Source organism: Pseudopipra pipra, chromosome 6, assembly GCF_036250125.1.
Source record: "Pseudopipra pipra isolate bDixPip1 chromosome 6, bDixPip1.hap1, whole genome shotgun sequence".
NCBI lineage: Eukaryota > Metazoa > Chordata > Aves > Passeriformes > Pipridae > Pseudopipra > Pseudopipra pipra.
The window spans coordinates 41228055-41255546 of NC_087554.1; the positions used below are offsets into that span (position 1 = coordinate 41228055).

The 27492-nt window shown below is 48.1% G+C and overlaps 1 protein-coding gene and 1 long non-coding RNA gene across 2 annotated transcripts; both read left to right on the forward strand.

The window, feature by feature from the left end:
- Nucleotides 1-2251: 2251 nt before the first annotated feature.
- LOC135416796 (uncharacterized) lies at nt 2252-3358 on the forward strand. The gene is made up of 2 exons (XR_010431734.1): nt 2252-2540; nt 3029-3358. It is a non-coding gene; the product is annotated as an uncharacterized LOC135416796 (long non-coding RNA).
- Nucleotides 3359-5286: 1928 nt separating this feature from the next.
- Nucleotides 5287-27305, forward strand: VSX2 (visual system homeobox 2). The gene is made up of 5 exons (XM_064658729.1): nt 5287-6003; nt 7191-7275; nt 10209-10332; nt 25728-25908; nt 26974-27305. The coding sequence occupies exons 1-5, from the start codon at nt 5571-5573 to the stop codon at nt 27303-27305; spliced, it is 1155 nt and encodes a 384-aa protein (XP_064514799.1). The 5' UTR covers nt 5287-5570.
- Nucleotides 27306-27492: the final 187 nt, after the last annotated feature.

A 27492-nucleotide genomic window follows, 5' to 3' on the forward strand; every position in this document is an offset into this window, starting at 1 on the left:
GAAGGCAGGATATGGTGCTGAGTATCTGCGAGGAAGTTTTGTTCCTGACAGCATCTCCCTGAGTTGGTTTTCACCCATGTCCTACAATGGCCCCAAACGCATATGCATCTGAAATTACACCACAACTTCCAAACTGTTGCTTCTGGCCGCAGCATTCCTGCCCATCTGATGCCATGTGCCTGAGATGTCTTTATGTCACTCAAAAATTCAGCTGTATTCCCCTGTGCTCCAGGATTTGTAAGATGTCATGGCAGCATGTCCGTACTGGACATGACAGTGTGCCCAGCTTGGAACCTGGGTGATGTCTGTCTATGGGGCCACCCTGCTGAGGATAACAGTCCCCAAGGAGCTCAATCCACCTGGGGACAAAATCACCTCTGGGACCTGGAAATTCAGCTTGCTGCATGCTAGAGGAGGAGCTGCACCCAAGTGGTGACATTAAGCACAGAAACCCTGAGCAGAGGTCTGGGAGATGTGAGTTTCCTCTCCTTTTCTGCTACGTGAGGAGCTCAAAATGAGTGGGGCAAGGCAGAGAGGAAACCCATTTCCACTGCTGGGGCATACTGCCTTCCCAAGCCCCCTGCCTGGACAGACCCAGTGTACCAGTCTCAGTGCCCCTTCCCACGGCTTCACACCCCACACATGGGAAACAGCTTCAGGCATGACCTGTGCTCTGGATCCTCAGGAGGGTCAGGACCCCGTGTCAGGGGCGTAGTTGTGAGAAAGAGCAGCACCACACCTGCTGATGGGTGCTGAGGTGGGGGCTGCTGCAGCATTCCGCCTCCTCACACATGCTCCCCACAGGCACTGGTGCGGTGAAGAAGGTTGCAGCTCGTCCCACTACCTTGTTAGATCATTTTGATATTGTCTCTGTGCCCCAGTTTTGGAAACCCAAACCAATTTGTGTGTGCAATGGAGGAAAAATTCCACCGGGGTACTTCTGCCAAGTGATACAGCCCACAGCACACTCCCAGGCAAGGTGCCATTTGCAATGGGTTGTAGGCAAGCACATTTGCCAAAGCTGGGAAGACACGAAGTTCCCTTGCAACCAACTTCATGAAGGACATCTGGTAAATCCATAGAACACACCTTTACCTGCTCAGACTTCTCCTTACATGCATGAAATGCAGACTTGTTTCCAAAGTGACAAATGAGACAGTGGAATTGGAAATGTCTCCACTAGCAATATGTGACAAGAGTAAGAGCGGTTCTGGACAGCATCAGAGCTTCAGGCTGCTTAGATTCCCTGGCATCATTTTATGTTCACTTTGTAATTTTAAGATTATTGATGTTTTATGGGCAAGATATTTTTTTCTTTAGTTAATGATTAGGATCTGGAAAACAAGATTGCTTCCTCTGGGAAAAAAAGCCACTCGTCTTCCCAAATTTGATTGTTAGACTTCACCCTTAGTAGAAGACTTCTGTCTTCTGAATGGCAGTGGAATAAGCAATGTTCTTGACATCTTGACTTCTTATTCATAGAAACACAGCAATTTCAGCTCATAAGGACCTTGGCAGGCTCCCTAGTCCTTTCCCAGCTGCAAATGGGATTCGCTATAGACAAACCAGTCATGCAAGATGTTTGTGTAACCCATCTTTAAACCTATCCAGTGATTTTTCTCCAAGATAGGCATCCTATCCTAATGCCTGCTCTATAGAGGATAGTCATCCTGTCCTAACACTTTCCTAACTGTTAAAGAGTTTCTCCTACAGCCTTGCTACAGACCAAGCTGCTCAGGGCTGCAATAACTCAGCCAGCAGCTGAGAGCTTTTAGCCATGGGTATGACAGTACCATAATCTCCTGTCATCATGTACTTTGTATCTTTGATTATTTAGAGATCAATATACTGACATGTAAAGAAAAGGATATGTTCAACAGAACACTTGACCTCAGAAGCTTCTTATATGGGAAGGCTTTCTTGTAGATAGAACATACCCATCAGACACTGCAAGCTCCATAGAGTTCAAGATTTTAGGGCCTGAAGGGAACATTACAACCTCCTAGCCTGAACTTCAACATAAAATAGGCTATAAAACTTGACCAAATAATTTATGTGTCAGGTCAATAGCTTCTGGATGAGTTATAGATCACCTCTTAAAAACTTTCAGCCTTGATTTGAAGACTTTGTGTGACAGACAGAATTTACAACATCTATGGGCAGGTAGCTCTGGTCAGTCTTTGTGTCTCAGCAGTTTTTATTAATACAGCAAGTGTCTCTTCTTGTCGTATTAGCGTTATCATGTCCTGTATCTACAGTACAACATATGGTGGAAGGATAATGTGAAACTGTCAAGGGACTGCAACTTCAGTTGACCACTAGTGCTCCCCAAAGTTTAAGAACACAGCTAAAATAGAAACATACTGAGAGATACTTTTATTCAAAGTACTTTTCCCTATATAGGATTTGAAAGGAGACAGGCAGGAGCTGCATGGCCACTTCCACTGTCAGAACAGGCAGAGGAGAGCAAGATAACTGACACTGTGCTGGAAGAACCCAAAAGCCATTGTAGAGGAGATGGAAGAGCACAGGGAGAACAAGTCTGTGACTTATCTGTGTGAATCATCATAGAATCATAGAATTGGTTTGAGTTGGAAGGGCCCTTAAAGTTCATCTAGTTTCAACCCCCCTGCCATGAGCAGGGATATCACCCACTAGATCAGGTTGCTCAGAGCCCCATCCAACCTGGGCATGAACACTTCCAGGATGAGGCATCCACCACTTCTCTGGGCAACCTCTTCCAGTACCCCACTACCCTCTGGATAAAGAATTTCCTCCTAACAGCTAATCTAAATCTATCCTCTTTCAGTTTAAAACCATTCGCCCTTGTCCTATCACTGTTTGCCCATGTAAAAAGTTGCTCTCCTTCTTTTTTATAAGCCACTTTTATCCACTGAATCCACTGAAGTCTGTCTAGACAAAGACAGCTTTGAATCCTATGCTGACAGAAATGTGATAGAAATGGAGGAGAAGTGATATTTTTCTGCAGACTGAGGGGGTAAAGACAAACATTGCTTCTGGGATTCAGGTTGTCCAAGGACACAGAAGAAGACTGGAGTAAAGACTGAATGAAGAAACAAATCAGCCCAATATGTGTGCCCTGGATGAGGGACAGATTTGCAAACAGAAATGGGAGAAGTGGAAAAGTTCGGCAGAATAATTGTGGAAGAAGGCAAACGATGAGCTGAATCAGAAACATATGAGAGGATCTGAGGTTTCTAAGGTTCCTCTCCCCAGGAGACCATCTGAGCCATTTAGATGAGGAAAGCTCAAATAAAGACAGAATTTCTTCTGGTTGAAAATATTGCCAGAGATTAGTCACACAGGTATTGAAATATAAGTAAGTACTGATATATAAGTTCAGTTTCCTAATCACAAAAGCTTGCAGAGAGGCAAAGAGGAATGAGAGATGGCCTATTGAAAAGCAGACAGCCATGGACTGAGTTTTGCAGCTCAGTCACCAGATACTCACAAAGATTTGGCAGAGGCAGACAGAGCTGCCCTCACAGCTTTGAAGACACGATCAGGAGAACGGAGTGCCCTCCAGCACCCCCATGAAAAACAGAGATGAGGGAGTATGTAGTACCGTTGGGTGACATTCCACTTCAAAACCCACAAGAAAACCCCAGGGGGCAGGTGATGGAGCGTTTGGAGCAAAGCAATGAAAACACCAAGAAACTCAGTATACATCAGCAAAGAACCTATGTCTATACCTCTATAGCCTGGCAGTAGTTGGAGCATTAACTTAGTATGAACTACTTCCAATCACCAGTCGAGGAGGCACAAAATGATAGAGGTGACACGTACTGTAGAGTGGCTCTCAGGCTGATAAGCTCTGCTGGGCTTGTCAAGTTGAGCTCTGTGTCAGTACTGCATGAGCTAGCACATCCAAAGAACCCACCCCTCTGTACCTATCTGCTAATGCAGATAAGACACAACCAAGGTTTGGTATGGTAGAATTGCTTGAGATGATCCTCACAAGGCTTGTAGCACAAGCCTTCTAAGAGTGAAGCTGGCTGCTCAAGGTTGTTAGGAAAGACGTGGAGGGTCAGGTACAGTGTGACAGGACCCTGGCTGGAGGGATCCTGCTCCAGTGACTGTATTATAAAATTTGGCTCCCAGCTCCCTGTTCCTTAGGGAGCAGCCAGCCACTACAGTGCCCTGGCAGTCTTCATTCACCTCTTAGGAACCATTTCCTTCACTGTGAAGTCATGAGTTGCTTTAAAATAGTGGCTGGGAATATCTGAAATACCAGGTCAGTACATGACCACCTTGCCATTCTAATAGAAGACAGCCTCATCAATCCTGCCATCACAGTGGAGGTGCCTCTGGTTTGCTCAGGGGAGGTGTAATATTCAGCACCTGCAGCAGTCCCAATCTTTTGGCAGGCCAAGACTTTAAACCAGGATTTCCAAAGTATGCAGTCTAAAACACCTGTGGCCATCCTGGACAGATCCCACAATTTTCAGAGGCAGTTCCCAGCCCTTGTTGTGCCACAATACACCGGCCACTGCAGAGCCTTCTCCAGAGACCAGAAGAACCTCCCCTTCACAGGAAAGCAGCAGTCATTTGGCCTGATGGACTACCCCAGAGGCCTGCAAAGCTAAGAGGAGGAACAGGGAGCTGCTTCCCCTCGAAGCTGAAGCAGAAGATGTGCTTTTCATGCTGATCTGGAGCTACAGTCCCAGCCCCAGTTCGGTGTTCCACTGATTAACTGGCACCCATGGACAGACTTTGGGAGCCACGCTGTGGACTATTGACCACTGTCATGGTACATGCTGTGGTGGAGCTGTGGCCTCAGGTTGAGTGCAATGAGATGCTTTAGCTTTCTCTTAGTTTAATGTCTTTGGCTGGGGTAATGCTGGCAAGGACAAGCTGTGTGGTATCTTGCCACAGCTGGTGAAAGGCAAGTTACTGAGGAACTGTGCAGTTCAGAAACCATGGCATGGGCATGGGTTTCTAGAGAGTCCAAGCAACTGTTTCAGCTCCTCTGACAGCATGAATGTTTCTCCAACATTTAAAGCTTCCAGCTCTACATTTTTGAGGAACACTGTTTAGTTTTAATTCTTGGGTTTCCTCCAAGGTCCCTAATTTCTCTGCTGACCACATATTTATCTCGGAATATGGGATAAGCAAGAAAGCCAGAGTCCATCGTTTCCCTGCTCGGAGGCTTTGCACATCTCTCCTCCAGGGCCGGTGCCCCACGCCGTGCGTGTTTATGAAAGCAGGGATACCTCCATCCCTCCCTCCCTTCCTAACCCCACCTCCCCAGCACGGCTGGAGGCGAAGCGGGGCCGGGGCCTACGGGGCCGGGCCGGGCCGGACCGGCCCTTCTCTGCGCAGGGGCGGCGGCGGCCCCAGCCCGCTGGCGGGCACCGGCCCCAGCCCGCCGAGCAGCGGCCCCGCCGCCGCCGGTGCCGGCTTTTTGGCATCCCTGATCGCGGCTGGCCCCTGTGATTGGCTGCGCGGCTCTGACCCCGCTCGGGCTCCCGGCTGGGCGGATAAAAGGGGCCTGAGCCGGGGGCTCCCAGGCATTCCCGGAGCGGGCACCAGGGACCGCCGGCCGCAGCATGACGGGCAAAGCGGGCGCGGCGCTGGCCCCCAGCCTGCCCGGCAAGCCCAAGCCCGACGGCGCGACCGCCGCCGCCCCGCCACCGCCTCCGCCGCCCCCCGCGGCAGGGGTCAAGCCCAGCTCCGGGCCCACCCCTCCCCGTTGCACCGGTTTCGGTATCCAGGAGATCCTGGGCTTGAACAAGGAGCCGCCGTCGCACCCTCGGGCCGCCCTGGACTCTCTGCCCGCCGGGCACCTGCTGGCGGCCCGCTCTGTGCTCAGCCCCGCCGGGGTGGGCGGCGTGGGCATGGGGCTACTGGGGGCCGGCGGCATCCCTGGCTTTTACACTCAGCCCACCTTCCTGGAGGTGCTCTCCGACCCCCAGAGCGTCCACCTGCAGCCCCTGGCCCGGGCTCCCGGGCAGCTGGACAGCAGCCAGACGGCCAGCTCAGGTAGGCACGTCCCCGGCCCCCGGGGACTCGCCGCGCCCCACCAGCGCAGCCGCCCGCATCCCGCGCCCCGCCGGGAGGCCACTTGCCCGGCGGCGGGAGGGCGATTTCGTTTCGATTCCGAGGAAGAGGAGAAGGGCGGACGGGACCGTATTTTCCCCCTTTCGGGGCTGCGGCCGCTACGTGACGGCGTGGCCGAGGGCGCCCGGTCCGAGAATGCGCGGAGCCCCGTCGGAGCGGTCCCCCGCCACCCCAAGTCGTTGCCGGAGAATTAGGGGCCTTTCGGCATCCTTTTCCTAGACGGCAGCAGCCTCCCACAACTCTTCCTTCAGGCCCGTTCCCGAGGCCTCCTCGGGTACCCCTGGAGCGGCAGGCAGCAGCGCCCAACCCTGGCCCCGAGGGCAACCCCTGGCTTCCTCCCGGCAGCGGCCGGAGCCGTCCTACGCGGTTTCCGTCCGGGCCGTGCCCGCAGCACGGCCCGCCGAGCAGCACGGCGCCGGGGCCGGGCAGGTTAGAGCGGTGCCGCGGGCAGGAGCGGGACCGGAGGGCGGCCGGAGCGCGCATCGAAATGTGGGTCCCGGTTCCGTCCCTCGGCTGCTCCTTCGGGGCAAAGGCGGCAGTGTCCTGTCCTTAACATCCCCGGGCCGTTGCATCCCTTGGAAGTCGGGGGCTGCGGATAGGCACCAGCTCCTCCCGGGGTTTGTTTTTGCTGGTAGCTCCATAAACCTCAATTTCTCCGTCCCCGCTCCGGTGTTTCTGCGGCGCAGTCCGGGATCCCCGGGCTGGGGCAGGCGGCCGCGGATGCCTGGCCAGGGGCAGAGGGTTGCAGCTTCCCTGTTTTCCTACATTTTGGTTGAGCTCTCCGGGCTCTGCATTTTAGCAGCGAGACAACAGCAGCCTCAGCAAACGACACTGGGGGAGAGAAGCGAGAGCTGCAGCCTGGTCCCTGCCCGGAGCTTTCCCTGTCCGGGGTGGATCGCCCCGAGCTGCCCTCACCGGGACCGGGAGCGGCGCTGGGGCCGCGCCGCGCTGGAGGGAGCGGCCGGCGTCGTGCCCCGTCCGCGGCGCGACCGCAACGAAATCTTCGGCCAGAGCTGGCGGAGGGCGGGGAGCCGCCGGGCCCGGCTCTACCTGGGGGTCCCTGGCGCGGAGGGAGCCCCAGCCCACAGCCGCTGCCTGTCTCTCCGCAGATTCCGAGGATGTCTCCTCCAGCGACCGAAAAATGTCCAAATCTTCCCTAAACCAGAGCAAGAAACGAAAGAAGAGGCGGCACAGGTAAGCCAGGGGAGGCCACCCCGCCGGCTCTCGCCGCCTCAGTCCCCAGGGAACCGGGCACCACCGAGCCCCGCCGCGCCGGCGGGGCCGACCCGCTCCGGCCTGGAGCAAAATACTCTTCCCGGCACCCGCCGCCGGAGCGCCCCTGCGGCTTCTCCACCGGGTCCTTCCCTTTTTCTTTCTCCCCGTCCAAAATAAATCGGATTTGGGGACGTGCCTACAGGGAGAAGGGGGATCGACCACAGGTGTCGTTTTATTAATTTTTTTCTGGCTGCGGATACCTGGATCCGCACAGGTATTCCCAGTCGCAATGCCGAACAGCACATGAGCATCTAGGCGGAATAGGGATCACCGGTGTTCGGGAAGGGAAGATCATCTACCTGTCAGAAATAATAAAACCCGTTATCGGCTCCACATACAGCAATCTTAATATTGGCTGTCAGCAAGACAGAATTCCTATCAATAATTTAAATATTTTATTACTTAGAAATAAATGTTTTGCCAATAGATTAAATAATTGGGAATCAGAGACAACCTTCAGAGAAGCTGAAGAAGGCTGGAAAATTGCTTAAGGAAACGAAGATCCTCTTTGGGATTTGGTTCCCCTCAGCATGGTCAGGGTAATAGACTTTGCCTGACTTCTCCCACAGTTAAAAAGGAGTTGGATTGTCTGCGCCTTATAAACAGAAACAAAAAATCCTGTGCTGGGTTCTGGTGTTGCTGTGGCCGGAGCGCCAGGACAAAGGAAGGCCAGGCACCATCCACTGAGGGTGATTTAGGAATAATTAAATCAATCCTACCACGATGCAGGAAAGGTGGATTAAAAGACGCCCCAGTGAAAGCTTACCAGGATACCGGTGTGGAAGGAGACCGACTGTCCCAGGAGGCGTCCTGCTATAAATCCAACAGGAGCCTCGGTCTGTAGGGCTCATCCCGAACTCGGAGCCCCTCCACAGGCAAATATTATCAGTTTGGGTGCTCTGGAGTAAATACGAGTTCATCTTCTTTGTGGCCCGGACAGGGCTGAGCGAAAACACAGCCGAGTCTGGTGTACAGGTCCCCGTCTGGATGGGGATTTGTTTTATTTTCAGTTCTATACAGAAACAGACCTGCAACATTTGTCTGTAGTTGTATATTCTGTACTAAACGGTTAAGACCCCTAGTTGGACCAAGGAAGGGCTGGGAGATGACCTGCATATAGCTGCAGGATAGAAACACCAAAAGGGGCAGTGGATTGCGTATTGCAAAAGGGACAGGGGCTACCCGAGGATGAGCTAAAAAGGGAAAACTTGAACTGAACATCAGGCAAAACCCTCCTGCTGCTGAGCCTGGACGGGCTTCTGCGCTATTGTCGGAGGAAGGTGGAAGGGAATGCTTGAAATGTAAACTGGATCAAAACTGGAATAATATTTTCTGTGGTCCCAGAGAGAGAAAATACACGAATTGATGTGGCTCTGCTGTCCCTAGAATTCACAGATTTGTCAGAATTAAGAAAAACGGTTTGAAAAGATAACGGATTTAAGAACGAATTTAAAGAAGGGTCTGGTTGCAGGCAGGTCCCTTGCATTTGCATGCTGCTTTTGTTAGTAATATTATCGATCTGATAGAATCCTTTTCATTCTGTATAGTGGAGGATATTTCTGAGAATTTCTGTTTATGCTCTCTGGAATTGTAAGGCCCTTCTGAAATCTGGATATATTTTAGAAAAAGACTATTTTCTCTTTCCTTCCAGGACCTATATATTTCTTAGATTGATGATATTTATACATTGACTTTGCAAAAAGGCTGCAGTTCTTGGGTTGATAATTGTTTTATTTTGGTTTGGGTTTTTTGGTTGAATTTTTGTTTTGTTTTGTTTTGTTTTCTTGGTTGCTATTTGGTTTTGGGGGGGTTTTTTGGTGTTTTTTGTTTGGTTCGTGTTTTTGTTTGTTCGTTGGTTTTTGGGATTTTTTTTGCCATCAGAGTATTGTTAGTTTATATGAAAAATTGCATTTTCTGTACTGGAGGAGTTGAAGGGTGGGAGTTTTAATCCTCGGGGAGTGGAAGTGGTCTGAGACTTCTCATCCATCTGCTGGAGAAGGGCTTTCATCTGTCTCAGCTTTCCAGCTGCTGATTTTTCAATTTGGTTGTCCCAAACTGAGAACTTGCTGTGCAATGGCAGGTTGGGCTGCTGCCCGCCCAGAGTGGTCCAGGAGGATTTCCAGAGGATAATAGGGTAATGCAAGCTGTCAGGGAGCAGCTAATGCGATATCAGGGTGGCAGCAACCAGGGGAAAGGTAGAGGAAGGGAGCTGGCCCTGGCTCTTGTGGGGAAGGAGTGGTGAAAAGCGGTGGGGAACGGAGTGGATAAAACATTCAGAGAATTCATCCATGCACTGGGACTTGAGGTGAAGGATTATTTGCTCATGGTGATTGAACAGGCTAAGAATCAGCAGCTGGGAAAGGGCTCAGCACCTCTCTAGGCAGGGTGCTGAAGGGATGCTGCTTCATCTCAATGTGACTATCAAAGGGTTAAGAAATGTCTGGATGAAAGAGGAGGAGAGGTGTGGTTTTAAGCCTGGCCAGGGGTGGGTTCAAAGTTGTAGGGGACATAAAAGATAAGGACACCAGCCAGGATCCTTGAAAGAGGCAGTGGAGTCTGAGATGTAAGAGCAGCTGGCATCACTGTGGGTGCTCGCTGCTGGAGAGGGACAGTCTCTAGAGGCAGGTCCTTGAAAAGGGAAGGTGATTTGTAACTGTTAAAAGTGCTGTCTTCTGGCATTTTCAGGTTCTCCTTTCACCCTGGCACCTGACCTTTGGGCACAGAAACATAGCAGATGGGGAAAAGTTATGCATTAGCAGGTTACCCAGGTTTCACTGTCCATTTCTCTGACTCTTCATCATCTTTGCTGCTTCTTCTTATGTTTTTTGATCAAAGAGTTTTACTCCCCTCAGGACAATCTTCACATCCTACCAACTGGAGGAACTGGAAAAGGCCTTCAATGAGGCCCACTATCCTGACGTATATGCTAGAGAGATGTTGGCCATGAAAACAGAGTTGCCAGAAGACAGGATACAGGTAATCATATCTCTTGGATCCCCTTATCATGCTCCTCTCACCCATTTTCATCCCTCCCTGAAGAAAAGATAGCATGGGAAGGCTGATATTTCTCTGAATAAACTTCCCCAGGCTGTCAATTCTCCTGCTTTCCATGGGTAGGCAGAGAGATCAGCTGTTCTTGGCAGATTTGTATTTGGTGTTTGTATGTCAACATGTGCTATGCATGGTGTGTTGTACCAGTGATTTAGGGCGTGTGTAACAGAGGGAATCTTAATTCAGAGAAGGAGAACAGACATGCAAGAAAAGACCACAGAGTTTTGAGGACTTGCTATGGGAAAGAAGGTACAGGCAGGAAGAGAAGCTCCTGGAGACTGTGTCTGGGTGGGCACTGTGAGAGGGAAAGAGCTCATCTCTGCTCCTTTGGGCACAGAAGGATGCACAGGGATGGCATAGGCAGCTAGTAGTGCTGTGGGTGGACTCAGTGTGGGAATGATGGGGGAGTCCCAGAGAGGTGTTTGCACCATCATTTTCACTTGAGGCAAATGCCTCAAGGCAAATGCCTCCTCAAGTGAAGTTTCCCTAAAGGTTTCTGGGGATATATATATTTTTTTAAAATTTGTTAAATTTTGTTAAGCTTACAGTTTTTAACATTTGGGTTTTAGTTGCGTGTCAGTCCTGTTGTGCCACCATGAGGAGGTAGAACAAGGTGGCGTGGAGTATCACCACTGTGTGGTGAATCCTCCAGTGATAAGGAGCAGTCTGAGCTGCAGGGCTGTGCCAGCACCATCCTTTGTCCTGTGTGGCAGCAATCAATGCAAGCAATCATTATAGCCAAAATGCTGGAGAAGACTTACAGCTGCTGTGTACAGTGTGGGAGGCACAATGTACTTGGACAGACTACACATGATATTCACAAGGGTGGGCTCCAGCAGCTTTTGTTGCCTCCCTTCACTCATGACTTGCTCCTGCCAGGTTGCTACGTAAGGCATAGGATTGTAATGTCTGAGCCTTGAGCAGCAGGTACAGGTAATATTTCTGGGCTGGCTGAGAGTTAAACTGGCCTAGTCCTCCACACAGTGGCAGTGGCTGCCTCTGTGACTGGTGTATAGCAGTTTCTACAAGAGACATTGTCTTTAGTGCTACATTGTGTTGGGAGGGTCCTAGTTTCCCAGGTTCCTCCTTCTGTTCAGTCCCTCATGCGTGCCCAGCACCTGCTGAGCTGCTTCTTGAGCCTGTACTCTTTCTTTGCTAAAGAGATGGCCCAGGAGGCTGCTCCCTTGTGGGTTTGGAATGTAGCTCAGAGGCACTTAGCAAGATAACACTGATGCTGGAAGCTGCTGTGGTCTAACCCTGTGCAGAGACAGGAAGATCCTCGCAAACAAAAGTGCAGCCTTTTTTCCCCTCAGTCCTGAGACCCCCTAACCAGCCTTATTTTTATGCTTAAACAAGAGTGACATCTTTATAAAAGCAAGTCGTGCTTTGTATCCCATTGATCTGGCAGGACTCCTGCTGACCTAACAGCTTGTAGATAACCTTCGTGCTGACAGGATTTCCACCAGTCTTCAGAGATAATGGCTCATCATCTGAAATCCTACCTGATGCATTAGGATTTTGCTCTGAGCAACAAGCCCTGATGCTTTGCCTCTAAAGAGTGAGATGGATGAAGGGTCATTTCTCTTCTTGTGACCCTGTAGGACATCAAGTTAAGAGAGGAGAGACTTATCAGGAGTGTAGTGTTGCCTGCACCCACCATCTGATGCTGTCCTAGAAAGAGGATCCTTCGATTTCCCATAAAGGACCTTTTCAGCCAAGAGGTTTATCTGGTGGCACAGTATATGTTGAACTCCAGAGGCACCATTTCTCTGGCCAGAACTGAGGACTTTCACTGTGTGTGAGGTGGAGGGAGATACTATGGCAGAGAGTGCAGAGCTGGACACTGCATGTACTGCTTCAGCATCTGGAGCATCCTTCCAGTGCTGAGACTCAGTGTTTTACCTGATACAGAAGCGAAATAGAAGCTAATGTATCTTAACTGTCACTGACTTGCTGCCATGTCATTCTGCAGCTGGCTAATAAACAACTGCCTACTCTCCCTGTGTTGCAGAATTTTTAAAACTAAGAGGGCTCCTTACTCGGACCCCTCTGCCCTAAAGATCAGGTTAGACTTGGACAGCAGAAGCACCCCATGGTCTGACCATCAGGTGTAACTAGTGGCATGTATATTCCAAAAGAAAGTGCTTGTGAGTAACAGTTTTCCTCATCGTGAAAGGGGAAATAATGAGAAACAGCAGAATTTATGTGGCATCTGTTGTGCGAGAGCATGAGCACCCTGCCAGGGTGAGCATCGGAGTCATGTAGAAGTCCTGAGCACCACTGTTCTTTCCGGTAGGTCAGCAACCGATTATCCCTTACCACATATTTATGAAATTTCCTTGTCCATAGTTTTTTGTGTGTGACAAACCATGCCAAGATAATTCCCACCTTTGATCACTCTTCTTGATATTTCACCTCATATTCCTTTTCAACTTTAGCCCTTTGTGTTATGAGCCTAATTCTTTCCCCCTTGTTATAATGTTCACACTCTTTAAATAAATCTAAGCTATTTCTTCTCCTGGCTGTCACTTTTGGTTTTCATCATTGCTTACACAAGTTGCAAAGACCTTTCCTTAAATCATCCTTCATAAATCACACACTCAATCATTTGGTTGTTCTTACGTGGAGCCCATCCTGCCTGTCAGTCTTCCTGGAGACCACATGCCTACAACTGCATGCTGGGTGTGTTCACACTGGTTCAGCTGGATTTCTGAGCCCTTGTGGAAACAGCCTCGTATTAGCACTGGTCTGCTTGCTTCCTTATTTATTTATTTCTATTTATCTAATTCAGTCACTTCAAACTTTTTTTGGACAAGTTTTTGTGTGGTTTTTTTGTTGTTTGTTTGTTTTGTTTTTTAATGCGCAGAATTTTCCCTTCAGTGTTCTGGATTTCATATGGCATTTTATTAACTTTGTCTGACAGCCATAGTCACAGCCCTACAAGCTCTGGCACTGGCAAGAGGTGGGTGCTAGAGTGTGAGAACAGGGCAGCTATCCAGTGATACTTACTGAGTACTTTATCAGCCTCCTGGGATTTTGAACACATGTAAATATTTTAGTATCCTGCAGCAAGAGGTTCTGCAGCAGAACTGCCTGAGTGAAGTAAACCTTGCTTTGAATCTCTTAACATCATTTATTGCCCCTTGGAAGAGACAGCTGACAATGAATCTTATTCCCATTTTCATGATATTTATAATTCCACATAGTTGAATTCTTTTCCTTGCATGAGTTTTCAGCTGCTCAAGAGAGCTCTATATTTTTTAATTTTCTTTGTGGCTTACAGTTCCTCTCATCTTTCAACATTTCTCTCTCCCTCTTCTATATCATTAATGAAAGTGTTTTCTAAGATTTTTGTGAGCATCATATGTTGTGGACTTCCACAGCATTCCACATGGGTTCTCACTGGATCCACACCTAAGAGTGATATCTACCCCTTAATTTCATTCATGGAATTATTTCTCAGGAAGTAATAGTCAAAGAGAAAGTAAATCACCTATGAAATTTGATGTGAAAGTGAAATTCAAAGAGTGCAATTGAAAGAATGATATATAGGAACAGTTTGCAGGTAAAACCTTCAGCAGAATGCTACAAATAGCCATCAGAGGCCAAGAAAGTTATTGGTTTGAAAGAACATTGAATCCAGGAAAAAATATTTAAATCCTCCATTTAAAGAGAAGATGAACATGTGATTTTTTTTCCAAGGCAGCATTCTTTAACACCGTGTGTGTCTTCCCCCCCCCCCCCCCCCCCTTCCCCATTGAACTGGCTGCTTCTGGAAGAAAAACAAGCATCTTCCCATTGGGAAAGTAATTCTTTTTCATAGTGAGACACTATGCACAAGTCAGACCAGATGTCACTGTGGCCATTTTGCAAGATACTAAAAAGTCCACATTAATCAATATATTTGAAAATATTCAGAAGAATTGAAGTGCCCCTATTAGAATAAACACAGACCATTCTGTAAAATCCAGGTGAGGTAAGTAGATTCCTGTGGGGAAGTATATCCTAATAAACAGAATGAAGTATTAAAAATGGCCTCAAGTATTGTGACGTCTGACTTAAACTGCTGTTTCTCATAACAGTACTCTTAAGTGTAATGAGTAGATTTTAGATAAGTTATCCCTATTGAATTTATTAATATGTAGCAGTTCTGAACTTTAAACACAGTAGTTTCAATATTAAAGTTCAGTAACAATTTGATTTGGGATTATTGAAATGTATGTGTATGTTTTTCCTTATAATATGTCTCCTACCAATCAAACAAATTGATTAATCAGTATTTCCAAAAAATAAGATCCTGGCTGCCATTGGGGGGACACTAGAGTCACCTTTTTAGGGAACTAGTCAATTGAGAAAGATAATAAAAGTGCTAAAAATTGTCAGTTCATATTGTCAAAATATTATGTGGTTATTATGTGGATGATGAATTTTGGGACACATAAAATTGCTCATGTAAGCAAAAGGAATCCCAAGAAGAGTCTGGTACTGTGCATGAGAAGTGGGGATTGTCTGTGTATCCAGCAAGTTTTGTCAGACAGCTAAAAGGTCAGTTTTGGCTAAAACCAAAACAAGGTCAACTAAATCTCTAATTGAAAACGTATTGGTTTAGCTGCTTTCAGATTAATGCATTTCAGTATCACTGTGCAGGGAGTTGAACAGGGATGGAGGAATCAGGAAGAGTAGTCATTTGGAGGGAAGCATTTGTACCAAGAGAGTATTTTTCCAGAATAAGAGCCTTACCTTGCTTTATTTTTGCAAAAAGGTTTTCTATTTAGAGGTGAACATAATTTGGAAAGGCCTGAGGAACCTGAACTGCACTGAGCGTGAGCTCAGGAGTGAACCCAAGGAGTTCCCCCAAGAAACACAATAGAAAGTGTGAAGGAAAAATTAACTTTATGCAGCTTTAGCAGCCCTGGCTTCTCCCTCTTCTGCCAGCTTTTCTTACTTGCTGCAGAGTGCTGAGTTGTAGCCTGAATCCTATGGTGTAAGAATGGAATGCTGTGATTACTCCATGCAGTTGGTCACCTTTCCTGAATCTGTGCCTGGAATGCCTGACAAAGGATTTCTTAGTGATGCAGAAAGTAGTGGTGGTGTTGGATTTTCCAAGCTTGTCACTGTTACTCTAAGAAGTGAGAACTTGTCTATTCTTGGTAAAACTTTGGGTGACTCTTGTACATAGAACAGAGAAAGGCCAGTATGAGACACACTGCCAGTGCCCAGTGGGTTCCAACTGGAATCTCTATACAGCAGGTTCATGGAGACCATGTGGCTGTAAGGAGGTGAGCAGAGCAGTCAGGGTTGTTGGAGGTAGATTACCAAGGTGAAGGAGAAGCCTGAAGTGTTGCTGTTGTGTGAGGCACATTTCAAAATATATTTTTATATATTCATTATACATAAATATATGTAAAATATTATTTTCAAAGAGCCCTGCAAGCAGTTAATCATGAAATAGAGTTGACTGCTGGCTACGTTTGCCAATAATTCCTGAGCACTGGGGCAAACTATGGCTGTGTGATATCAGATAAGTGTCATTAACTTCCCCTATGCTTTTAGAAATGTAGGAAGTATACAAGTGAGAGTAATAAAACTAATCAAACTTACTGGCTTAGTGAGAATATTATTATGAGTTTTTCTCGTGGCGTATGGTGCATCTCTGCCTCCATGTCTTTAATTGGTATGTTAGGAGTTTGCTGCCTCTTCAATAACATGCTTGTTTAGTTGATCTAAACTCATATTCATTTCCATTTTTCAATTAAGAGTTGTTTAATTTGGCCCTTTCTGTAATGGATTGTTTTCATTACCCTTTATCTATGGCCTGTTTTCAGCCCATGTGCTAGAACTTCGTTTACAAGATAATTACCAGAGCTGCAAAGAGAGGGGCTGGGTGACAGGCAAGAGCAGGCCTTCCCAAAGGGATTCATGTCTGAAAAGTCTTACACTGCATGCCTTTGGACAGAGAAAGAAAATGTGGCAGGAGAAAGGAAGGAAAATGGAGGGTCAGGAGCAACTCTTCAGCTTACTGTGAAGTGGGGACTCTGCTGTTTGTTGCTAGACCATGCAGATTACCTGCCTAGGTTGTGGGATTTACTTTGCTACAGCTGAGGCTGTAGGTGAGTTCAAAAGGTCTTTTTAATGCAGATGTGGAGATACAGAGTTATTAATGTTTTCTATACTCAGGTACTGCTTTATCCCTCTGTGTTCAGTCTCTGAGTTGCTTTAGCCACTGATAGATTTTCTAAATGGGACAGAAAAACAAATAAACCCAAACTTGCCTGTCCTTTACTTCTGCTCTGTCCCTTGCAAGATGTTTATGGCTGTCCCAGCATAAGGAACTGTGAACTTGTGCTTCTCCACAGTATTGGGAGGGAAACAGCACTCTTTGCAGTGACTTTGCTTGTTCTCTCCCTGGTTTGGAGATGCCAAGGGTCAGATACTTTCAAGCGTTGGGGCACATGAGTTCCCTGAAAGAGGAAGACAGATGGACAACAGAAAATGCCATAGCCCATTTCTGTGAAGTGCTTGGCAAAGGCTTTCCTTGTCACATCCAGGAGAATTAGGAATGGCTCTGCAGGTTTGACGTCAGGCTGTGACAACTCTTCCCTGCATTCATCTCCCATTTTCTTAACAACAGTTGTTTAAGGGTAACGCTTCTCTGAGTTTGCATAGGCATTGCAGTTCCTCAATCACTTAAACTCTTCTGGAAATGCTGCCCAAATCCCTGTGCTGGGAACACTTCTATTCATTCCTTCATTTAATGATGAACTTTCTTTTCTCTCTTCTGATACTACTGCAGTTTTTCACAACTGTTTTTTTAAAAAATAATGGTCAGCCCAGCAAGTTGAATAGTTAATTCCCCTCCAGTCTTAGGATGTCTGGCAGAGGGACCAGCTGATGGTTGTCTTTGTGTTTTCCTCTAATGACCCTTTATTATGAAGTTTTCCTCCTTTCCTGACTTTGAATAGAGGTTTTTCTAACAGTTCAATAACACAGGCATTTCAGACACTCAGTTAATTTACTCTCCCCTTTATTTCTTAATGGATCTATTTTTCTCTGTTTCCTTTTACCCTGATAGATCTCAACAAGTTCTTATTCTTCTCCGGTAGCACAAACCTCCTCCACCTTTTCATTGGCCTTCTTTGGGTGTTCTGTGAGCCAGGCAGTGTAGGCCCAGGCAGTGTAGGGAAGTCCAGTCCTCAACAGATATATTGCTGACTCTGATCTCTACGTGCATGAGGCTGGCAGTTCCTTCTGTGGAGCAGAAAAGAGGAATGGAGTTGGGTAACAAACTGTTGCTATAGTATCTTACAACAAAAGTGCTGGATGTGCCAGTGATGTCCACTCCAAGATAACGTGCTTTATGTCCACTGGTGTTTCTGATATCTGGGTCACTTCGTATCTTTGGCTTCATTGCCCTCTTTCCAACTCAGAATGCCCCATGACTGTCACTACAGGAACCCACTATTTCTTTGTTGACTGGGTCAACTTCTTGAGCTTATATGATGACCATGACTGAGATCAAGGCTTCAGTGTCTAAGTGACAACTAAGGGAGAGTCCCAGCCTGGGAGATCTTAGCTTGGGCAGACTAAGCATGGGGGGTACCTGGAAATGTACTGTGACCTCAGATATGCCGTCCTGGTGCAACCAGCACCCACAGACTGTTGGCAGCTCTGCAGGTCACACTGCTAGCTGTGCTGTGCTGTGCTCTAGTCTGAGCTGATGGTGTTGTCTGCAAGCGTCAGTGGCACAGCAGCAGCCAGTGCCTGGAGCATCAATCTTCTGCAGCTGTAAGATGTCATGTGAAAACCCCTGGAGCTGTGAATTACCCACAGAAGGTTAAGGGTACACAGAGCTGAGGAACATGTAGAGCCAGGAGCAGACACGTGATAGGAGTAGAGTGCTGAAGGGGCACCCCAAAGATAACTGCCAGTCCTACCTCTTGACTCGTGGTCAGGGGCCAGACCACTGTTCTGCACTGCTCTTTGGCTCTGGTGGTCCTCCTCCTTCCCCAGATTTAAGAGCTCTATGAAGGATTTTCTGAGTTTGGGTGATTAGATATCTTTCACTGCGTGAGGCCAGGAATTGCAAACATCATCTTTACTATGTACCTTCCTAAGGGAAGATTGTAAAGACTGCAACTTTCTCCTTTTAGTGGTCAGTCCAAACTGTTGCATGGAAACTGATTACATCTTACAACATTTTATAAAACATCACATGTTTGTGTAGATATCTTCCAGCTGATGCTTCAATGCCCCAAGAGTACAGTGCATTAGTGAGTGTGCACTGTACCCCTCAGGGGGACTTGTGGACTGTCCCCATGCCCACAGGGCTTTAGCTCAGAAAATACTACATGCCAGGGAGTACTGCAGACACCTTCTCTTGCTGGTGCACAGCCTCTGGTGCCAATGCTTTTTTTCTGGAGAAGGTCAGAGAGCACCTTTGCCCTTTGCTTGGTGTATACTGGTAAAGGAAAGGGCATCCTGGAGCTGCTGGGCATGCTGGGCATGCAGGGTGCAGTCCCAGAGCACAGGCAGTGCTCCACAGCCTCAGAGGAATGCTGGCATCTCATGGTCTGATTTTAGTGCCCATTGAAAGGCATTATGAAGGGGATGTGACATTTCTCTTCTGACTGTCCTAACTCACCTTGCTCCAACAAGAAAACCATAATTATTGTGCATCCCTGCATGGTCAGAGAATGCATTGCATATGAACGTTTACAAAGATCTATGCTAAGGTTTCCTCTGTCTTAGAGGACCTGCAGAGAAGTGTTAGTGAGGGAAAAGAAGGCAAAATGAAATAATACAGGCAGGATAGCAGCTTGGTTAATGGAGTCAGGCATTGTGATCACCCAAAGGATGGATGTGCACTATCACCCTTTGTGACGATGACAAATGCCTCCCTGGGTTTGTGTAGACTAGGATGATGAGTGCACTCTTGTCAGCTTTCCTGTGACTATCATGCACCTACGACCCTGATGTTTTTCCTGTTTTTCAATCAGCATGTTAGGAAAAGAGTAATTTGGGTGTTTATCTGCCATGTCCCAGCGGCCTCTACGGAGCTGTAGCACCAGCTAAACTACTGGTCAGCTGGAATCACAGTGTGGCCATAGTGAAGTCAATGTCTCAGAGGTGCATTTTATGTGCAGATGTGATGCACAGATTGAGTGTGTGCTGAACCACTGGTTTCACTGTACCGACTGTGCACATCGTGGGCATACTTTTTTTTCAGTGTGGAAGATGGGAGCCCTGCAGCAAATGAAGTTCTTCACTTTTTGAAGTTTAACAAGAAGTGAAAAGACATGTCACCACATGAGGTGACAAGGCCAGGTGAAAGCCTCAGATTTGCCATAGGAACACAGTTTAATATACGTGTCCCAGTCAAGCAGGATTTTCCAGCTTTGGTTGCAACGAGTAGCAATACTTGGCCCAGGTAGTGCTTTTAAGAGCAGGATTCAGAGGAAGGCCTAATCTGCAGGACTGGTGGCATGGTAATAACGTGTACCTTTTTGCTGGATGCCATATTAAGCCTGTATTCCATGTGTGTCCTTGTTACTATTTTAGCTTAGAGGAGACCCAAGCTTCGATGAACCATCCTATCTTTGCTTGAGAGGGATGAGTGCTGTCTCACAGCTCATCTTGTATGTCTGGTTGGACTTGTTAGCCAAGTGGGTTGGACACAACTCCAGTTACTATCAAGAAGGGCTGTTGTCACACTGTGTACAGGAATTGCTCTTTCTAATGTGAGCTCAGAAAGCTCTTTCCCAGTGTTTAGTAAGAGGAGGGATGATGAGTCCTGTGATAAGCCATGCAGCCCATGTACAACCTTTACTGCTCTCATTTAACTTCATGACCACTTTACACCAGCCATAGAAAGTGATGTCACCATAAACAGTGCCAATAATTTTGACATTACATTTGAAAAGACAGCAGTAAACTGTTTCCAAGCTTACTGAAGTGGTGCAGTCTCCACCAGCAGCCAGGAAGCTTTCCTGTGGTGATTGCTAAAAGGGAGGGATTCGGGGAAGCCCCAGGGCACAGTCAGACCTCACACCCTCATGGCAGTTCATTTTACAGCCCCAGTGCTCATGGGTATGGATGGGGACATGCTCCAAGGAAGATAGAGGCCGTTCTTTGCAGTGCTCACATCTTGAGATTGAACTCAGCTGGGGCCACAGGCTCTGTCCGATATGAGGGTGAGGATGGTGTTGTTTTTTCAGATGAGGTTTTCATTTTGATTACTCTCATTGTTGAGTCTTGGGTTGGAGAGGGAGAAGGTAGAAAGGGAGAGCTGTAGTCGTCAGGAGAAACTGAGTGCTGAGGTGGCAGCAGGGCTCTGGATGTGGAGGTGAACTGGAGGTGTTGTCTGGTCTGCAGCTGGATCCACCAAAGGGCTTCAAGTGGAGAAGTGGCAGGTATGCAAAGAAGATATGCCTGTCAGTGCACGGGCAGGGGAGATGGTCTCAGCGTTGCCATTGGGGGTCTTGGAATTTTGTCCTTTGCTTTAGATGCTGGTTTCCCAACAGCTGTGTGCAGCTGCTCCACGCAGTCTGGCAAAAGCATGTGCTGGAGTGTCTGTGTGTCTGTGTCGATGTGTCTGCAGGTGCGGACGTTCATCTGCTTGTGGCCATCTAGTGGACATTCAGCTTGTGCTGCTTTGGGCTGCGACCGGCTTGTGGTCCGTAAAGCTCGTTCTTTGAAAGGCCCCTGTTGAAATGCTATTTCAAAGGCAGTATGAACGATTTGGTGAAGCAAAAATTCACCGTTATCTAGCCTGGAGTTTTCCTTTAATAGATGAAGCATGGTAAGGCAGAGAAAATAACATTTTTTTATATTAGGAAGACAAAAAAATCCAATACCAATTCCCCCGTCTGTGTACCCCAGCTTGGAAAGTAGCAGCCAAGAAAATGAGTGTAACCAGTGGAAAATTTTAGGTTGAAACAATACAGAAACAATACATAATAACACCATAGATGTTTTAAAATACCCCTTTGCTAATTCAGATTCCTGGGTCATTGCCAGTCGCAGGGAGATTTCTCTCTTTAGCAGACAATGTTTCAGGCACTGATTAGGTAAACAAACTAACTAATATAATGAATGTGGATAACAAGGATACATTGAGTCTCATGTCCCTTTGCAAAATGAGAGATTCCTCCTCCTATAATTTGCTCTTCTGCATCATCAATAATCCGAAGAAGTGTCAGTTGTAATTTGTGATTCAGAGGAGGAAACTGGCAAGGTTGTCCTTGCCAGTCTTGACTCCAAAACTCCAGCTCCAAAACTCCAGCTCCAAAACACTTGCAACCCTGTGGTCAAGCATAGAGTGCCTCAACTTTTATTGCTTTGGGCAGTGGGCACTGGAGGTGAGAATTAGATGATGATTAAAGTTAGAAACGTTCCCATTTAGAAGGCTTTGCAATACTGCAAGACAAACCTGTCCACTTTACTCTGTTATCCATTTTTTGAGGGTAAGTTTCCTGGAACAAGCTTCCCGGGTTTTCCAGAGGGTGTTTGTGTGAAAATAAAGAGCTGTAAAACTTAAGATATAGCACATTGGTCCAAAAGACACCTCTCCACATCAGATTGTAATAGCACATCTGATGTGCTTCAGTCTAAAATTAATCAAGGGGTTTCCCCACTGCCCATGAGGTATGGAAGCACAGTCTTTTTACCATACCCTGAGCTGTGCAACAGAGAACCACATGAAAGCAAGTGAGAAGGAAGGTGCACGGTACACAGCCATATCAATAAAGCATTTCACAAAGCTGAGCCAATCCACAGAATGGGAAGGGGCAAGAGGAAACATGGACAAACCTAAACATTGCTTGTAGCAGATCAAGAGTTGGAAGAAGTAAAGCAAGTAAAGCAAGAAAGGACAGTAAGCAGCTGAAGAATACCAAAACCATGAGTAAATGTAAGTGTAAGGGTGAACCCACTCCAGGAGAAGCGAGGTGCCAATAATAAATAACTGCATATTTGGAAGTTGTGGCTGATGTACCAACAGAGCTGAGAATACCTCTGAATTACTAAAACCAGTGCATAATTCAGCTCAGAAACAAGGCATGGGAAAATTCTGGTAACACATCGGGAAATTTGGAAAAAGCAGCGAGATCTCCCAGAAGAAAGTCCCACTGATGGAGCCATCTGAATGAGGACAAAATCATGAGAACAGGCCACAGGGAACAATTCTGCTGATCTGAAATGGTGTGGGAGCTGCCAGTGCCATGCTGGAGCTTTTCTTTCCATGTTCCTTGGGATCGGCTTGTGGCAGAGATGCTGGGCTGGGATCTGATCCCAGCAATATTCTGTAAAGAGCACTACTGGTTTCACTCAGCTTCATTCATGAGATGAAGATATGGCTCCTGGTATTAAAGCAAGATGGTCAGTCTTCCTGATTTCTATTCTGATAGACATTCTGGGATTTCAAACTTTCATTTTTCCTAGTCAAAACTAAGAGGAAATTCCCATCAAAAAACAAAAATTGGTTTCAGAAATCTCAGAATAATCTTACTGAAATGTTGATGTAATTTTGATATTCCCATTTGGCTTTAAAGCATAGATTTTGCATGTCTTATGCATCTGAGATTAAAATACAGCATTCATAAGAAAGCCATAAATAATTTTGATTACACTTCCACTGGCTGGACACTGTTTTTCCTATGTGATTGAATCAGCATTTTTTGATTGAAAATTTTCTACTGTCTCTAGTCAAGACTGGGCTGCCAGCTGGTAAAGCTTCTGCTGCCTCCAGTGTTTGTGTAACACAGCCATGGAAAAGGGGATGCTTCAGGGCATCTGGTTTAGTAGCAGTGGGCAGGCTGAGACCTGACCAGAGAGAAGGGGAGTGTGAGGCATGGGGGAAGATGTTTGAGACATCAAGGCAGGAGGGAAGAGAAAGGGAAAGGTAGTAAAAGCATCAGTGAATAGGCATCTGATAAAATAAGTTTGAGGGGAGTTTAAAAAGTTGCCCACTTGGTACTTGGTGGAAAAACCTGTTCGTGGGCTGAGATCCTAAGTGTGTCAGCTAGTGACAAAAACAGCTGTACAGAGGTGAGCCTTGCAAGCCACTCTAGGTGCGTGGAAGAGTGTCACTGCAGCCCCAAACCAAGCCAGATTTACAGGCACCAGACATGGGACTGTGCAGGAATTTCTCTCTGAAATTGGAGAGGAGCTCTGCTGTGATGGATCTAACTGTATTGGTTTATCCAGGGCAGAACAGGCAGGATCCCTCTCCTGTCTCAGGTGGGTTAAACTGCCCCCTCACAGCATGGAATTGTAGGGGGGTGGCTGTCCCGCTGCCTGGGTCTGGTGGGTGAAAAAGAAGTATGGAATTTTGGGCTGAGTTTGGAGTAGGAGCCTCCAGTGAAGAGCCTCCAGCTCTTCACTCTGGGCTCTGGGAGTGGGAGGAATGCCTGGAGTGAGAGACCCTGTCAGTATCCTGCTGACTACAGGGCCAAGCAACCCCGTGTTTCACACGGGCATGGAGGAGCAGGTAAAAAGAGGAAGGTGTGCATTCCTGAGGGTCTTTGCTCAGGCTCTGGAGGATTTGCAGCCATCCATGGTCCAGAGGTTAGGTATTGGCAGTATGAAAGCGTAAATCAGACTGTTCATCATGCAGAGGAGGTGATGTGTGGTGAAGCAGCCTGGCTATAAAATCCCCTCTGACATGCACAGAGTGTCTTCTGCTGGGAGAAGCTGGGATCACAGCCACTGGGACCACCACCCCACCCAGCTCTCTGCGGGAGCAGGCTGGCTGAGCTCCCAGGAATGGCCAAGTCTGGTTGTCACCAGTGTTAGCAAACCACCCGCCTACCCTACAGCTCTGTCCCCACCACAGGGCTGCAGTGCCAGGCAGTTCTCTGCACAGGTAGGAGAGGTGAGCTTGCCTTACCAGCTGAGAGCAGGACATCATTCCCTGGCATCAGTGTTACTGTCCCCACGGCAGAGCTGGCAGTCTGGGACAGACCCCCAGTGCCCCCCAGTGCCCCCCAGTGCAACTTGGGCTCCCTCAAGGAAATGAACGGTGGGGACAAGAGAGGGTTAAGCTGTCAGCTCTGTAATGTTAAACAGGTGTCAAAGGCACCTCCATATATCTGCAGATTGAAATCAAATTCTTTGCAGTATAAAAAGATAAATTACCCAGGCGAATCCCGCCTCATCCCACTCATCAGGCCAGCGCCAGACGGCAAGCAATTTTTTTTTTTAATGTGCTAACGACCTAATCAAGCAATCAAGTCGGAGAAGATTGCGGAGTGACCCCGAGCATCCATCTGCCAGCGAGACCCTGCCATTCATTTCCATTCTGCCATGTACTTTCTGGGAAAGAGAGGGAAAAAAAATAGAAAAGAAAAAAAATCCTAAACAAATTAACACCCAATTTTCTGTGAGTCTAATTAGTTAAATGAGGAGGTGTTTGGGGTGTCCGCAGGGAGGGAGGGGCTGCCTCTTGGAGAGGGGCCTGGTAACTCCATGGCATTAATTAGCGCAGGTCAATGGCGTGGTTCCCTGGGGACCAGCTGCTTTAATTTCCCGTGATATTTCAGTGCCTGAGGCCCATCGATTCAAACTGAAATTAACTTATTTTTCAATCAGGCCTGGGCTGCCCCTGGGGCTGACTCTTCCTTTGCCTCCTTCTGAATAGACCTCAAGCAATTTTTCATCTAAAGCTGATGCCTCTGCTCGGTGGGAAGGGAGGGGAGCCGGGGAGGGAGGAGGGCGAGGGAGACAGGAGGAATGGAAATCAGAGAGAGAGCACTAATAGATTTCTGCCAGTATCACCCCCTCCCCGCCATTGCCGCCCGCCTCTCTGCTCGCTGGCCCCCAGGTCACAGCTCAGAGATTATTCTGCCAATTTTCTGAGAAGATGAGGGGCTTTTCAAACTGGGAATTCAGGGCAAAGCGCACAGATCAGCTTCCCCCTTCTCCTGCTTCTCCTGATCCTCCACCCCCATCCAAGCCCTCCCTTCAGGCACCACTGCCTGCAGCCCCGTGCTGCTGCTCAGACACCCAGTAAATAATAAAAGAAAATCCCAGGCACAAGAGCCAAAAGCCACTAGAAAAAGACGCTGCAATGGCAAATTAATTACATCCTGCGGAGAGGGGTGGGACCTGCTTTCACACTTGGCCCTTGCCACTCCTGCAAGGGAGGGAGGGAGAGATACCTGGTGTCTACTGCATAGGAAAAGAGGTTGTAGTGCCTTCAGGAGGAGCATCCACACATCTGCCTTCACCCTGCTGCACAGACATGTGTGTTCCCATGTGGGAAAGGGACTGACATGCCTTCTCCTTGCAAAAAAACCCATGTCCCTCCTTGTTGCTTGCTTCAGGTTTGGTTCCAGAACCGCCGGGCCAAATGGCGGAAGAGGGAGAAATGCTGGGGCAGGAGCAGTGTGATGGCTGAGTATGGGCTCTACGGTGCCATGGTGCGTCACTCCATCCCACTGCCCGAGTCCATCCTCAAGTCTGCCAAGGATGGCATCATGGAGTCCTGTGCCCCTTGGCTCCTGGGTAAGAGAGCAGCTGACTTCATGGGTGATGGCGAGTGGGTAGAGACAAAGAGGGGGAAGCAAGGAAGAAATCAGAGTTATGTTGAAAATGGATGAAGGGCAGCAGGGTGAGGTTCTCCCTGCCCTGCCTCGCTCAATGCCCCCTGTCCCCCAATGACCCTCGTCAATAGGATTTGACTGCTCATCCCAAATTCCTGCTGGACCTTGGACCCTGACCTGCAGAATCTGGTTGGGACAGGAATTTGCCCCCATGCTCAGGCTGATGTTAGCCTTCAATTCCCATGGCTAAAGCATCCTTCATGCTCAGCCCCGGAGCAAAGGCTCTAACCCTTGTCCAGGGCAGGAGGTCATCCCAGTCTCACTCCTCCAGCCCTGTGATGCTGTGTGGGGTATCAGGACCCCCAAATGCACTGTCCTTGCCCCAGGTCCCAGGGGGAACACTCTGCTGCCTCCTCCTGCTCTCGACACCTGGTGGAGCTCCATTTCTGTCTGGTTTCACTTGGTTTTCTGTGCAGACATGGAGGTAGCAGCTACCCTAACACACTCTTGCTCTTTGCTTCCCTCTTTCTGACCTCCCAGGCTGGTTCTGCCCCAAAACCACTGTCTGGCATCTTGACGATGGGCTGTCCTGTCCTTCTGTCTCTGTGAAACAGAGAGGCAGAGGGGCGGTTGTGTGGAGTGGGTTGATACAGAAATAGGCAATAGGGATCTCCCTCCCCATCCTCAGTGAATCTCAGGCAACTGTGCTGCTGTCTGAGACCCTCATCCCCATGCAGGGACAAGTTAGCTTTAGGTTCACAGAGAGAGATGAAGAGGAGAGTAATTATAGACCTTTGGGGGCAGCCCGGAGTCCACAGATGCCAGGCTGCCCCAGCAGGCAGCTGCCTTGTCCGGGCTGTCCTCTCACGGGTGCAGGAGCAAGTGGCTCCCCGTGACTGCTGTATGAAGTGAGGGTTTCTGCTTTTCCTTAATTCTGGCCTCTCTTTATCTTTGCTGTTTTCAGTTCAAGATGGCTTTCCCATGCCCAGGCGCTTTTCTAAACCCGAATACCAACAATTCTTTTTAGGGATGCACAAAAAGTCTCTGGAGGCAGCGGCTGAGGCGGGGAGGAAGACAGAGGTGGAGCGCCAGGCCCTGCCCAAGCTTGACAAAGGTGACAAGGAAGAGAGGGGTCCGGATCCCAAAACCACCATTTCTCAGGAGGAACTGAGAGAAAACAGCATTGCCGCCCTCAGGGCCAAAGCTCAGGAGCACAGCACCAAAGTCCTGGGGACCATTGCTGGGGACACCCCAGCCCCAGGCAGGAAGCCGGAGACAGGGGAGGAGATGGCAGTGGCAGAGGATGAGAGACAGACGGAGAAGTTGAACTCGTCGCAGAAGGAGGAGAAGCTGATCTAGGGGGAAGAGAGGCGGTGGAAGCCAGCCCCGACAGACACTCTGTCCTCTGGGGACCACGTTCCTACTCAGACTGTCAGGCCTCCCTGGCCACCCCTGCCAGGGAGCAGGGCCCTGGTCTCTGTGTTTGGGGCTGCCTGGCAGGGGTGCCCATTGCCTGTTCCCCTTGAGCATACCCTTGCCCCTCAGT

Coding starts and splice junctions, on each gene's coding strand:
- VSX2 (XM_064658729.1), top strand. CDS start 5,571: ATGACGGGCAAAGCGGGCGCGGCGCTGGCCCCCAGCCTGCCCGGCAAG. Junction 6,004..7,190: donor CAGCCAGACGGCCAGCTCAG/GTAGGCACGTCC, acceptor GTCTCTCCGCAG/ATTCCGAGGATGTCTCCTCC. Junction 25,909..26,973: donor CTGTGCCCCTTGGCTCCTGG/GTAAGAGAGCAG, acceptor AATTCTTTTTAG/GGATGCACAAAAAGTCTCTG.